Source organism: Vicugna pacos, chromosome 5 (genome assembly GCF_048564905.1).
Source record: "Vicugna pacos chromosome 5, VicPac4, whole genome shotgun sequence".
NCBI classification, from domain to species: Eukaryota; Metazoa; Chordata; class Mammalia; order Artiodactyla; family Camelidae; genus Vicugna; species Vicugna pacos.
Window position 1 is genome coordinate 44,638,354 of NC_132991.1, and position 12,753 is coordinate 44,651,106.

General features: G+C 40.4%; 1 protein-coding gene across 1 annotated transcript in view; it reads left to right on the plus strand.

Moving 5' to 3' along the window:
* The window catches only part of METAP1D (methionyl aminopeptidase type 1D, mitochondrial), a 75,813-nt gene that overhangs the window by 54 nt on the left and 63,006 nt on the right, over window positions 1–12,753 (plus strand). The window contains 2 exon segments of the mRNA XM_006220482.3: window positions 2–316; window positions 319–406. Coding sequence (XP_006220544.2) covers window positions 2–316; window positions 319–406 — 403 coding nt within the window.

The window sequence follows — 12,753 nt, forward strand, 5'->3', positions numbered from 1 at the left end:
TTTTTCCTCCCAACTTTACGTTTCCATGCACCAAAATGCTGATGCTACAAATATTGGATGCCAGGCTTACCTGACAGGCTTCTTCCATCCCACCTGGGCGCGGGGGCTCAGAGCGAACGCGCGAACCGCGGCTGGAGCCCGCCTCTCGCCGCCGGAGCGCGCTCGGCCGGCCGCGGCTTCCCCTGCTGGCCCCGGTGCCGGAGCCGCTCAGCCGCCGGGGCTCCCGCAGTCAGCCCCCGACGCGCACGCGCGCTCCCCTCGGGCGGCCTTGGCGCCTCGGGTCTTCGGCAGGGCGGCGACTGGACGGCTCCAGCGGGAGGGGCGGGGCGAGAAGCGAGCGCTCGCGGCCACGTGACCGACGCCAACATGGCGGCGCCCAGAAGCGTCCACCTGCTGATCCGTAGAGGTAAGCACCTGGAGGACAGCCCCGCGGGGGTTCGCACTGTCTCTCACTCGCTACGCAACCGGGTTCAAAGGGATACAAGTCTGCGTTCAGACTTGTTCAGATACAAGTCTCGGTGCACAGGAATGTGCTTTCAGTTCTGCGGACACACACGGGCACACACAATGACATACTGCCACAGGAGCAGACACACACGTGTTCATTTGTCAATCGCCTAGATTACGTCACTGTGTGGCATCTATTCGCAGTCACTCCTCGAGATTTATGGGACACTGTTTGAAGTTTTTTTTCCCCCACGTCAGTTCTATGATTCGTGTAGCAAATTTATTTATTCTGGCTGCGGAGCAACGAGCCTACGGTAACTGAAATGCGCGTGGACACCCAGTTGACACAGGGAAAGCAACCTGTATTTGCTGTATCTGGTGGCATGATAGAACATGTCTTTGGGGAAACTTGCAATTGTGATTATTCTCTTCCATTGGCTTAAAGTTAAGAAGAGAAATTATGCCTGGCAAGCTTTCAGTAGGTGTTATCCTTGCGTGAGTGGTGAGATTTTAGTAAATGTGCAAGTACTTTTGCAGGTGACTGTTGGACTTGAACCTGTTTCTGAATCTCTGTTGGTGAGAAGTAGGAAGTTGTTTTAAGAATAGGGGGAGAGGGGAATTAAAATATTTTGAAGGACTATTTCGGTGTCAGCGTGTAGGAACGACAGTCCTGTGAGATAAGTATTATTTTCACAGTAAATAGGTACCGTTTATTTAGTGCCTTTTAAATACATGACACTGTGTTAAGCACCTTACTTATGCTAGGAACCTTTTAAAACTCAGTTAGGCGTTACTTTCTGTTTGCTGATGAGAAAAAATGAGACAGAGTGTTAAGTAACATGACTAACATTGTACAGATTGTAACAGGCAAAGTGGGCATTACAACATGACTGATTTTTTTTTTAATGATTTATTCCTCTGCTCTTCATGGCATGGTCTCTTCATAGAAATCCATGTACAAAGTTCAAACGAGACAGGACAAGTATGATGAGTGTGTGTGAAAAGTAAAGGGGAAGATGTGTTTAGAGAGGAGGGAGGTTGGTAGGTGAATAGACCTTAGTATTTCGGTGTTAGTGGAGATGAGTAAGGAGCCACAAGAAGATCTGAGGTGAGAAGTGTGCAAAGGGAAGGTGATGTAGGCAGTGTTTCTGACTGGTTGGATGGAAGAGTGGAGTACAGCCTTGTGAAAAGAACACCAATTTACATCTCTTAAGATCTGGGCTCCAATCCAAATTCTATTTACCAATCAAGTTACTTTTTTGTTTCCTCTTCTGACAAGAAATAATGGCGTTTAGACTTCTTTTTGGTGCACTGCACATAATGATGAAAAAGGATCTGGGTAGATAGTCAAGGTAGAGGAGGAACCAAAACACACACGTATGTATTACATGCACACGTATATATGTATACAGATGTGTATAATCTCTTCGCAGATTATAGATAGAACATATTAATATTTTTTTTTCACTTGACGATTTTGACAAATGGTGGTTCAGACAATCTTGGAAAAAGCTATAGAGATGGCTGTAGTAACCCATCCCACTATACCCAGAAAGAGGGTTATCTTCTGACTAGAAGAGGGGGATATTCTTACTAGAAGGAGGGAGGGAAAATATGTCATCAGAAAGAGATTTAGTGGTGGGGAAAGGCTCTTTATGGACTATCCACAGCTGATTTTACATTGCAGATAGTTTGTCCTATACTACTTGCTCTCTACCCCCAGAGTTGAAAATAAAGGGTAAATTTATGAAGGGTCCTCTTTCCTCTTCTTCCCTTTCACCTTATTTTATTTTATTTTTTATAACATTTGGGGGTGGTAATTAGGTTTGTTTGTTTATTTAACGGAGATACATGGGGATTGAATCCAGGACCTCGTGCATGCTAAGCACACTCTCTACCACTGAGCTATACCCTCTCCTCTCACCCTTTTTGATTGATGTAAATTAATCCATCGTAAATCTTTATGTGCCAGGATTTATCATCAGCATCTATGTATATCTTTCTTCCCTGGAAAATGGGAAGAAGAGATTTTTTAACCTCTTAAGAAAGGTGTAAGTTTTCTCTCATGACTCTCCAGTATATTGTTGCTTTACTCACAGTACACCCTTTATATAGCAGTTACCTGCTTCCTCTCACCATCACTAGATTGCTAACTCTCGTTGAGCAGGAACTGTGTCTTATCTATCTTAACAAACACAGTACCTGGCTCAAAAGCATACTGAATTGAGAGGCTGTTAATACGTGTTCTCCTCTATCATGGGCTAAGGGCTGGGTAGAAACTATATGAAGTGACATTGAAAGGACAGATTAGTCTCTTGGAACCTAGAGAGAAGGTAGCAAGAGCCTTTTAGGGGCAAAAGTATTCCTTGGTATTAGCACTGGCAGGAAATCTCAGATCAGATGCGTAATCCCTACCCCGGGGCCCCAGGAACTCTCCCCTTGCTCAGTCTCTCACTGTCAATCCCCGCTTTACTGGAATCCTTGTTCCAGCTCCTGAAACCACTCCCTAAGCCCAGTGAGTATTGGAAGGAATGAGGAAGGCAAAGAAGGGGACATGTTTTCTCCTTTACACTCATGTTCCTTTTATGAGCCAGTCTCTCCAGGCTTGCCTCCTGTTTCTCTGATTTCCGCATACTCTCACTACGCTCTTCTTCTATTAGGTTTATAAATAACTGTATTCCCCAGATTCCTTTTAAGCCATCATTCCAGTTTCCTCTCCTGGTTGTCACCAATCAAATTTACTAGCAAATCTATATGATTTTTTTAGAACAGTATCCCCTGGAACTGGGCACGAGGCCTCAGTGCCAGCTCTCTGTTAGGCATCATTTCCTAGGTGTCTCACAGGCCCCTTCAACTCAGCAGGTCCAATGCAGAAATGAATATTGTTCTCCATGCCTTCTGCTTCTCTGCATATAAACTCTGTCTCCATGAATAGTCTCACCATCAGGTCAGTACCTAAGTGTAAGCATTTAAGTTCTTTTGGTCTCCACCACTGCCTTCAATATCTATGTCCAGTGAGTCAGTAAATCCAGTTTCTTGGGTCCCTTCAATTTTCTGCATGATCTTCACCATCCCTTGTAACTGGTCTTCACCCCAGTTCATCTTCTTCCCCACAACCAGTTTGTCCTTCTAAAATTCAGATCTGATGATGATGCTTCCCTACTGAAAAACTTCTAAGAACTCTTCATTGCTGAGATAAAGTCTGAATCCCTTAGCATGGAAAGATAACTCCATCTCAGTCTGGCCTCAATTTATCTTTTTGGCCTCACCTCCTACCAGTTTCCTATCCTCATATATCTGTAAATGTTTATCATTGTGTGCCTCCTTAATTGCTTTATCTGCAATGTCCTTTTTCACCCAGCAAACCATTCATCCTTCAAAGCTACACTTAAATGCCATCTCTCCTTTGGAGCTGTCTTTGCTTCTGCCCAGGCTAACCTAACCCAGTCTGCTTACATAGCACTCAGGGCATACCTTTATCACAACACTTACCACCCTATATCAAAGCATGTACACTTATCTGAACAGTATTTGTTTACAACTCTGTTTCTTCTGCCAGAATGGGAGCTTCTTAGAGACAAAAATCTTTTCTTCTTCTCTTCATCTCTGTCTGCCCCAAACCTGAAACACAGTGTGTACATACAGTAAGTACTCAGTTTCATAACTCAATTAAAGATCTTTCTGAATGTGACCTCCTGTAGCAATATTTGTGCACAAAAGTTATATGGTAGGCCTAAGGAATAATTTATCTTAAAATCTCAATTCTCATCATATGACAGGATAGTGACTTTGTTCCACTTTTCTCTCTCTCTCTCTTATATTCCCTGTCCCTCCAAGATTATTTTAAGGCATTTTTACTTCTGCATGCCTTTGTGAGCAATTATGAGAATTTCATTCGAGGTAATTTGAATTATGAGTCAGACTTATCAGAGATAATAAGAAAAAGGAGGCTGAGGTGGGGGAAGGGAAGAAATCTAAAGGAGAAGGGCTTGAGGCTTAAGCAGTGTAGTCATGGGAGAGATAAAGGAAGCTGATGGAAGTAAACCCTTGGACGTAATCACTATCCTGCTGTCCTTCCACAATCCATGTGGAGGGGACCGAAGCCAGTGAGAGGAGAGGGGTAGATTGTGGGCAAGTCCAGCAGAAAGTCTAAGAAAGGCACAGTTGGTGAGGGTGTGAAGTAGTTTGGCCTTTCCAGAGGCTGTATGGCAATGAGTATCAAGGAGTAAGGCACATACACTTTTTACCTAACAATTCTGCTTTTAGGAATTTATTCTAAAGAGATATCTAGAATGATGTTCACCCAAATGTTCATAGCTGTTATTTCCAGATGGTGAGATTGGACTGATTTTTACTTTCCTTATACTTGAAGTATTTGAATTTTGTACGTTGAGAAGGTAGCATTTTTATTTTCCAAGGCAGTAACTTTTTTTCCAACTGTACTAAAAAGCAAACAAATACAAAAAGCATCAAATGTTCAAATGGACCAAACCCAAGGGAAAAATGTCTTTTATTATGCACACCTCTTTTACTTTGCAACAAAGCAAAATGTCTATGTAATTTATAATACAGGAAAGGAACAAGGAATCAAGATTTCCATGATCAAAGATTGGTAACTGGACATTACTTATGTATACTCACAAGAATTTAAGATGCATATAAGGCTGCAATATTTTATTATTCTTGTTTTTATTTTAACAAATGTAAAAAATACTTACAAGTGCTTCTGTTCACTTGTGACTCTAAGGCCATAGATTCTTCCACTGAGAATTCTCTTACCATAGTGGTTTTTCAAAAATTTAACCTCCAGTTAGGGGAGGGGCTATTTTACATCCTAAATTAAGCACTTTAAACTTTGGTCAACTGACCTGAGATCCTTACTATTTTGTGTAGCTTCTGTAGGGAAATGTACCCACAGTTTCATCAAACCAGCTTAGAATTAAACCTTTGGGATGCAGTCCATGGGTGTTTTGGAAAATGCTAATGTTTATAAGGAGCTTCATGGGACTTAAACTATTCATGTTTATAGCCAGAGAATGGAAATGGATTTTTGCTCTATGATATATTTTTAAACAAATACCTTTCAGCTCTATTATAATATGGCTTGTTACTACATACATATTAACAATGCTTAAGGTATACTTAACAATCAGATCATGGTCCTAAAGTCTTTAAAGTCAGACTTGTCCATCAAGTCATATAAGCTCTTATGTTTTCCCTTTGCTTGAAATAGCTTTCTGTAGCACTTAGTTCCTGTCTCCCAGTGAAATTATGACATTTTAATGCACAGTACAGGGCATGTGGGCCCCCAGTGATGAATGCTATGCAATCATTTTTTAAAAAAGAAAGATGCTGACCTGTATTTGTTGACGTGGAATGATATCTACAACATATATTATTTGGAAAATGCAAGCTATAGAGTGATTTACTATACTCTAATTCTGTGAAATCAAATACTGATATTTCTATGCGTGCCAAAGTGTATAGCATACATACACAGAGAGAGAGAAAAAGGCAGGGGGTAGGGAATGGCATTCGCCTAAATAAATATTCACAGTTTTCTTGAAATGGCTACTTCCCCCAAGCCTTGGGAATCTTTGAAAATGCAGAGTGGATGCTACATATCTTTGGGAATTTGGCAGAGGTGAGAGGAGAATTATATATATGCAGAATTTCATTTGGACATCATCTTGTTTTCCGGTTAAAACAGTTTTTTCTTGTAGAGATTGGATTTTCTTTTTTCACTTTTGAATGTGGAGAGTTTCAAACATGCAGAGAAGTAGAGAGAACAGGACATAACTCATCACCTACTTAGAAGAGTCATCAACCTACAGCGGCTCTTGTTTCGTCTTTACTGCCAGCTGCCTCCCCTCCCCCAAGCTGGATTATTTTGAACTACATCTCAGATATAATTTCATCTGTAGATTTTTCATTATGTACCTCTAAAAGCCAGGAGCCTTTTTAATTTTCTTCATAGATTGTACTTAATGGGTTCTAGAATTTACATTTGGTCCATTTCTCTGTTGAGATTTCTCAGCTGTTTTTTCATGTCCATCTTTTCCTTAAGTACTTGTACATACATATTTGTAATAGCTGTTTTAAAGTCCTTATCTGTGAATCTGTCATCTGGCTGATCCCAGAGTCTGTTTCTGTTTTATTGACTGCTTTTTTTTTTCCTGATTATGAGTTACATTTTTCTGATTCTTCACATGTTACTTGATACATGATTGTATATACGACATAGGCATAATACCTTGTAGAGATTATATTGCTTTTCTTTAAAATATGTCAAGTTTTGTTCTGACAGTCAGTTAAATTGCTGCCAAATCTTTTTGATTCTGCCAGGCTTACTTTTATTCTTTGGTAGGGTGCATCTCTTTGTTTTGCTCTTAGTCCTAGAGTGTGGCCCTTGCTCTAGTGCAGAGTTCAGCAAACTTGTTCTGTAAAGGGACAGATAGTAAATATTAAGCAGTGTAGTCATGGGAGAGATAAAGGAAGCTGATGGAAGTAAACCCTTAGACGTGGGCCCTGCGGTCTCTATTGCAACTACTCAACTCTGCCAATATAGTGCAAAAGCAGAAGAGACAGTATGTAAAGAAATGAGCACAGCTATGTTCCAATGCAATTTTATTTACAGAAAAGACAGTGAGCCGAGTTTGGCCCACAGGTTTTAATTTGCCCACCTTTGCTCTGCTGGTGCGTAATTCTTCCTCCTGAGATCTCAGTTCGTCTTTCAGGTCCCCACTGAATGCCTGTGGGCTCAATGAGGTCTGTCTGCTCTGAGTGGGCTAGGACTTCAATTTCTCCCAGCTCTGCAACCTCTGGAATCTGTGTTCAGCTCTCAGCCTTGCAGCAGCCACTCTCTGGTGGACCTTGTGCCTCTCTCTCTTCCAGTCTCCTGCCATACAAATTCCAGCTGCTTCAGCAGCCAACCCTCTGCTCTTTGCCTCCCTTAACAAAACAGCCAGGTGCTGTGCTTGGCTTGGGCTTCCCCTTCCAGTGCCACATTTGGGACAGTTTCCTCGGGCAGAATACCAGAGCCAGTCTGAGCTCACCTTGTGTATTTATTTACCCTCATGTTTCACTGTCCTGCCTTACTTATTCAACAGCCAGTGCCAAAAAATAGCTTCTTCACATTTTGTCGAGTTGGCTCATTGTTTAAGGCAGGAGGGAATTCTAGTACCAGTTATGCCAAAATGGCTAGAAGAGGATGTCAGTTTTTTTTAACCAATAAGTTTATTTTCCCACTTCTCTTTCTTTTTTTCTTGAAATTTATTTGTTGAAGCAACTGATTAGTCTGTGTACCCTAATGGAACTTTCCACATTCTGGATTTTGCTGATTGTATATCCAATGGGGTCATTTAAAATGTTCCTCTGTAAACTGGCAGTTAGATCCAAGGCCCGACTTGATTTAGGTTAGACTTTTTTTTGGCAAGAATACTTCCTAGAGTGTTGCTTTTTGTGATGTAAGTGGCCACTGGTGATTGTTACTTGCCTCCATTAACTCATTAAGAGTTTGCAAAATGGTAATATTTTAATACAGTCATTCCTTGCTGATTTATTAGCTTGAAAATGTCCACAGAAAGAAACTTTATCATCAAGTATTTGATTACCCTGATAGACATCATCCTGAAAAGAAAAGTTAAATTGTTTGGTTCTCTGTATTTATCAGTTTTTAAAATAACAGTTTATCCTCCAAAAATGAGCAATGAGTTGTTGTTTAGAATCACATGGGTTTATTTTTAATCATGTATCTACTTCTTTAATTTTCTGAAAGTGTATGAAAGGATCATGCAGTGTTGAAGTATAATCCTAAAGCAGGATTTCAAGATTAAAGATAGGAGAGCAAAAGCTATTGATAGAAATAGCATTGAAAAAAAAATTTAGGGAATTCTTTCTATAACTTAAAGTAGAAGATTATAGGGTAAGAAAAGATTGAACATCCCCCAGAGTCTGTTGCAAGTTGAGTCTTATGGTATTAATCATTCACATTATAGCAGGAGGTTCAGTTTTGTACCTAGTACAATGTCAGATTCTGTGCTTAGAATAATATGCTTCTTAATATCCAAGGAGTGATTATATATCAGAAAAGGCAACTGGGTAAAGATCTGATTTTGGGTCTTGTCTCTACAACTTATTATCACATGAATTAAAAAAGTAACAATTTTCCACCCAACTTTGCTGTGAACCTAAAGCTGCTCTAAAATTTAAGTCTATTAGAAAAATAACTTATCTTTTCTGAATTTCACTTTCTTCATCTGTTTGAAAAAAGGGGATTAAGACATTAAGTGAGAGAGCCTGTGAAAACACCTCTCACTAGAAATGTCCCTTTCCTTTTAGCAGATGTTCTCCATTGATTGAAGCAATTACAAGGAAACCTAGATTCAGGGGAGAGGACCTAGAGTCCCTCTTCACTGGATAAGGGTCAATGAATCTTGACAATCTAAGGCTGCTTCTACGAGGAGGAGGGAGAGAATGAACTCCCAAGTATATGCAAAATTTTGTCTTGTGAGCTCTTCCCTAAAGGAAAATATGCAAAGCTTTCATTAATTTCTCAGAATAAGATGTAATTTGGAAAAAATAGCATTTCCTTTAATATCAGTATTCTTTCATACTCTTCCCATTGAGCAGTGAGGTCTCTGTCCCATCCTCTTGAGTCTAGACTGTCTTGTGACTACTTAAACCAAGAGAATGGGGGAGGTGATGCTGTGTGACTTTCAAGGCTGTCATAAAAGGAGATGCAGTTTCTGCCTTGTTCACTGGAACAGTCATGCTGGGAGCCTGAGCTGCCTTGTAAGAAACCCAACTACCCTGGGGCTGCTGTGTTGTAAGGAAGCGAAGCCATTTGGAGAGGATACTGGAAAGTTATCCTGTCAGGAGACCTAATCTTTGAGTCATCCCACTGCAGGCACCAGACATGTGAGTGAATGAGCCTTCAGTTGGTTCCAGCCCTCAGCCATAGATTTGTCCCCAGCCTTCAAGTCTTCTTGACTAATCACCTCAGATACGCAGCCTCAGACTTTCATTTCTGAATTCTTGACCCAAATAATCCATGAGCATAATAAAGTTGTTAGGTTTTTTAAAAACACTGTTAAGTTTTGGGTAACTTGTTACACAGCAATAGTAACTAGAATAGCATATAATATCTAAGAGCCAGCGACAGATAATTTTCAGTGGAAAACCTAAAGAACCACTTGTAGGGAGTACTTGCAGGCAGGCAGTAACAAAATACCTCTTGAAAAATTTGAAGTCACTACACACAACAAAGATAGCTTATCACCGGGTATTTATAATTTACTCATAGTCTAGATGAAGTTTATCAGTCTGGAGTCATTTTTATCTTAAGTGGTATTACTCAGCATCACAGCTAACTTTCCATATTTACCAGTTTTCCAGGAGAACAGAGCTAGACTGAAATAACCCAAGGTCAAATGTGTCAATATAGAAATATCCAATGAGAAAAGCAAAGTAAGAATATTAATATTAGGCAGAATAGAATTTAAGGCAAAAGTCATCAAACAGAACAAAAATGTTAATGGACTTTTTCTCTTTCTACTCACTCACTATCCCCCTAATGATCTCATCAGTCCTATGACTCTGATACCCTATTAAGCTGTTGACTTCCATATTTATGCCCCAGCAAGACCTTTCTCCTAAATTCCAGACTCATACATCCAGCTGCTTACTTAACATTTCCAGTTGGATGTCTAGTTGACATGTCAAAATCAACATGTCCAAGACTGGATTTCTAATCTTTTTCCTCAAATTTGCTCCACTCCAAAGACTTCCCCACCTTAGTTGATGGTAATTTTGTCCTGTCAATTTCTCAGGCCATAAACATTCAAATCAGCCCTACTTCCTTTCTTTCTCTCACTCTGTATCTAATCTGTCAAGATACCCCATTGAACATTGTAAAATGACTATAACTCAATTTAAAAATGTTTAAAAAAAAGAAAGAAAAAAGAAATCCCATTGAATCTACCTTTAGAATATAATCAGAATGCATTTTTGTCACCCCACTGTCACCACCCTAAGTTGAGTCGTTATCATATCTTACCTGGATTACTGCAGTAACCCCCTACTGGTCTCCCTGCTTCTCCCCTTGCCCTCCTATACTGGATTCTCAACACAGCAGCTAGACTGATCTTTTAAAAATGTTAAGTCTGGTCATGTCATTCCTCTACTCAAAACCTATTTTACTCAGAGTAAAACCGAAGTCCTTATGTTCTCTAAGGCCTTACTCATCACACTTGCACTTTCTGACACTGTATGATTTACTTATTTGTCATGCAGGCTGTTGCCTACCTCCCCAACTAGAATGTAAGTTCTGCAGAGAGAAGGATTTTTATTTGTTTTGTTCCCTGATGTATCCCAAGTACCTAGAACAATCCCTGGCACATAATAAGCATTCCATAAAGATTTTTTGAATGAATGAATGAAAAGAGGCTAGTTAATGGTGATACAATAAAGTTACTAATAATGAATCTTTATGAGTTGAGTAACATGTTAAAATATATAAAGCCAGAGCTGTTAGAAATAAAAGGAAAAATGGATAAAACCACAATCATAATAGGAAATTTTAGCATGCTTCTAATTTGGCAATTTAAGCAGACATAAAAATGTTACTGGGTTTCAGAATGTTCTAATTAGTATTCAATACCTTGGATTAAGGATTTTTTTTTACAAATATACATGAAATAGGATAAAAGTTGGTAAGCTATGCCACTAAAAACCTCAGTAAGTTCTAGAAGGAAAAATTGTGTAAGCTGCATTCTCTAATCACAAAGCCATATGCACAAATTAATGGGGAGAGAGAAAAGATTTGACCCAAGTGTTGTAGAAACAGAAGGAACCTGGGCAGCAGGGGATGTGCCATTTACACAGTACTGAACTTGGAATACACGGTTCTTGTCCTCCATGAGTTCACAGTCCTTTGGTGGAATCAGACATGTAAATCGATTTTGCAAGAGTAAGAAGGATGCACAGATACAGGTAAGTAAATGGTGCAATGGGATCACCCAGTAGAAACTGGGGAGGCTTCACCTTCGCAGAGGAGAAAATTGGGCTGATTCCTCCCGTGCAAGGAGGGCCTGGTCAGAGGAGGGAGTCTAGAAATAGAGGCGGCCTCTTGTCCAAAGTCAGAGAGAGAGGTGAGAGCCTGTGCAGCCTTCTGGAACTCTGGTTAGTTTAATATGACAGGCAAGTAAGGTGAGAACTGGGGAGTGGCCAACGGGGAGGTTGAAGAGAGCTACTTTTGGCAGTAGAATATATAGGATTTGGGGACCACCTGAATGGGACACCTGAGGCATGTGTGTGAGAAGGGGTGAAGATAGCAGAATCTTGCTCCCCTAGGGTTGGAGGGAATGATAGACATGCATGCAGGTAGTTTTCAGCTGGGAGAAGAGACAGAAAATTGTAAATGCTCCTGTCCCCAGTTACTGCTATTTCTTTCTGTACATTTTTGCAGAGATTAGAAATAAAATGAGGTAGGGGATTGGGAAATAGGAGGAAAGAGTGATAAGGGATAATAGAAGGATTGCCCAGTAGTGTTGAGATCCAAGTGTAATTAGAGACCATGTATTTGTAGTGGCCCCATTCACTGCCACTGTGTGATTGTCTCCAAATGGGCATCATCCTGTGTGTGTAAAAGAGTGAAGGTAGACAGTTGAATTGATTGGAATTTTCCAGGTGGATGCCCTGGAAGGACCAGGGAGTAAGAAAATGGGGAGTGGGGGTTAGCAAGAGAGGGACTGAATCAATGAATTCTAGAGTCTAGCCTAGGCTGGAAGTTTCCCAAGGACATGGACCTTGTCTGTTTTGTTTGTTTCTGAGCTTATTATTATTACAATGAATAATCTAGAGTGTAAAAGTTAAAAGAGAAGAGGCTGATAATTTTGGGGGGGAAAGGAGTTGTCCTAAGATGAAAATTTCCAACAAGAGTAAATAACAGGTATAGTGGAAATAAGGGTTGAGGAAACTGTAAAGTTTGAGAGTGGCAGTCTGGAGTTTTCACGATGGTGCTGACTTCTGAACTAGGTCAGATGGTTTTTAGTTTGATTGGAGAAAAAAGCCTAATGCATATAACAACGCAAAACAGTATGATAGTGCTCTGGGAATAAGAAGAAAGAGAGAGAATTTGGGGCTGGATTGATCACTTCACAGAATTGGACCTTAAAGGGTGAGTAAGGTGGTCAGCAGAGAGGAGGAGGGGTGCAGGAAGGGCATTCCTAAGGGGCTAAGGCAGGGCAGCAGTGGAGAAACCAAATGAATACAGGAAAAGTCAAGACATATTCAGAGGGTTCTGGA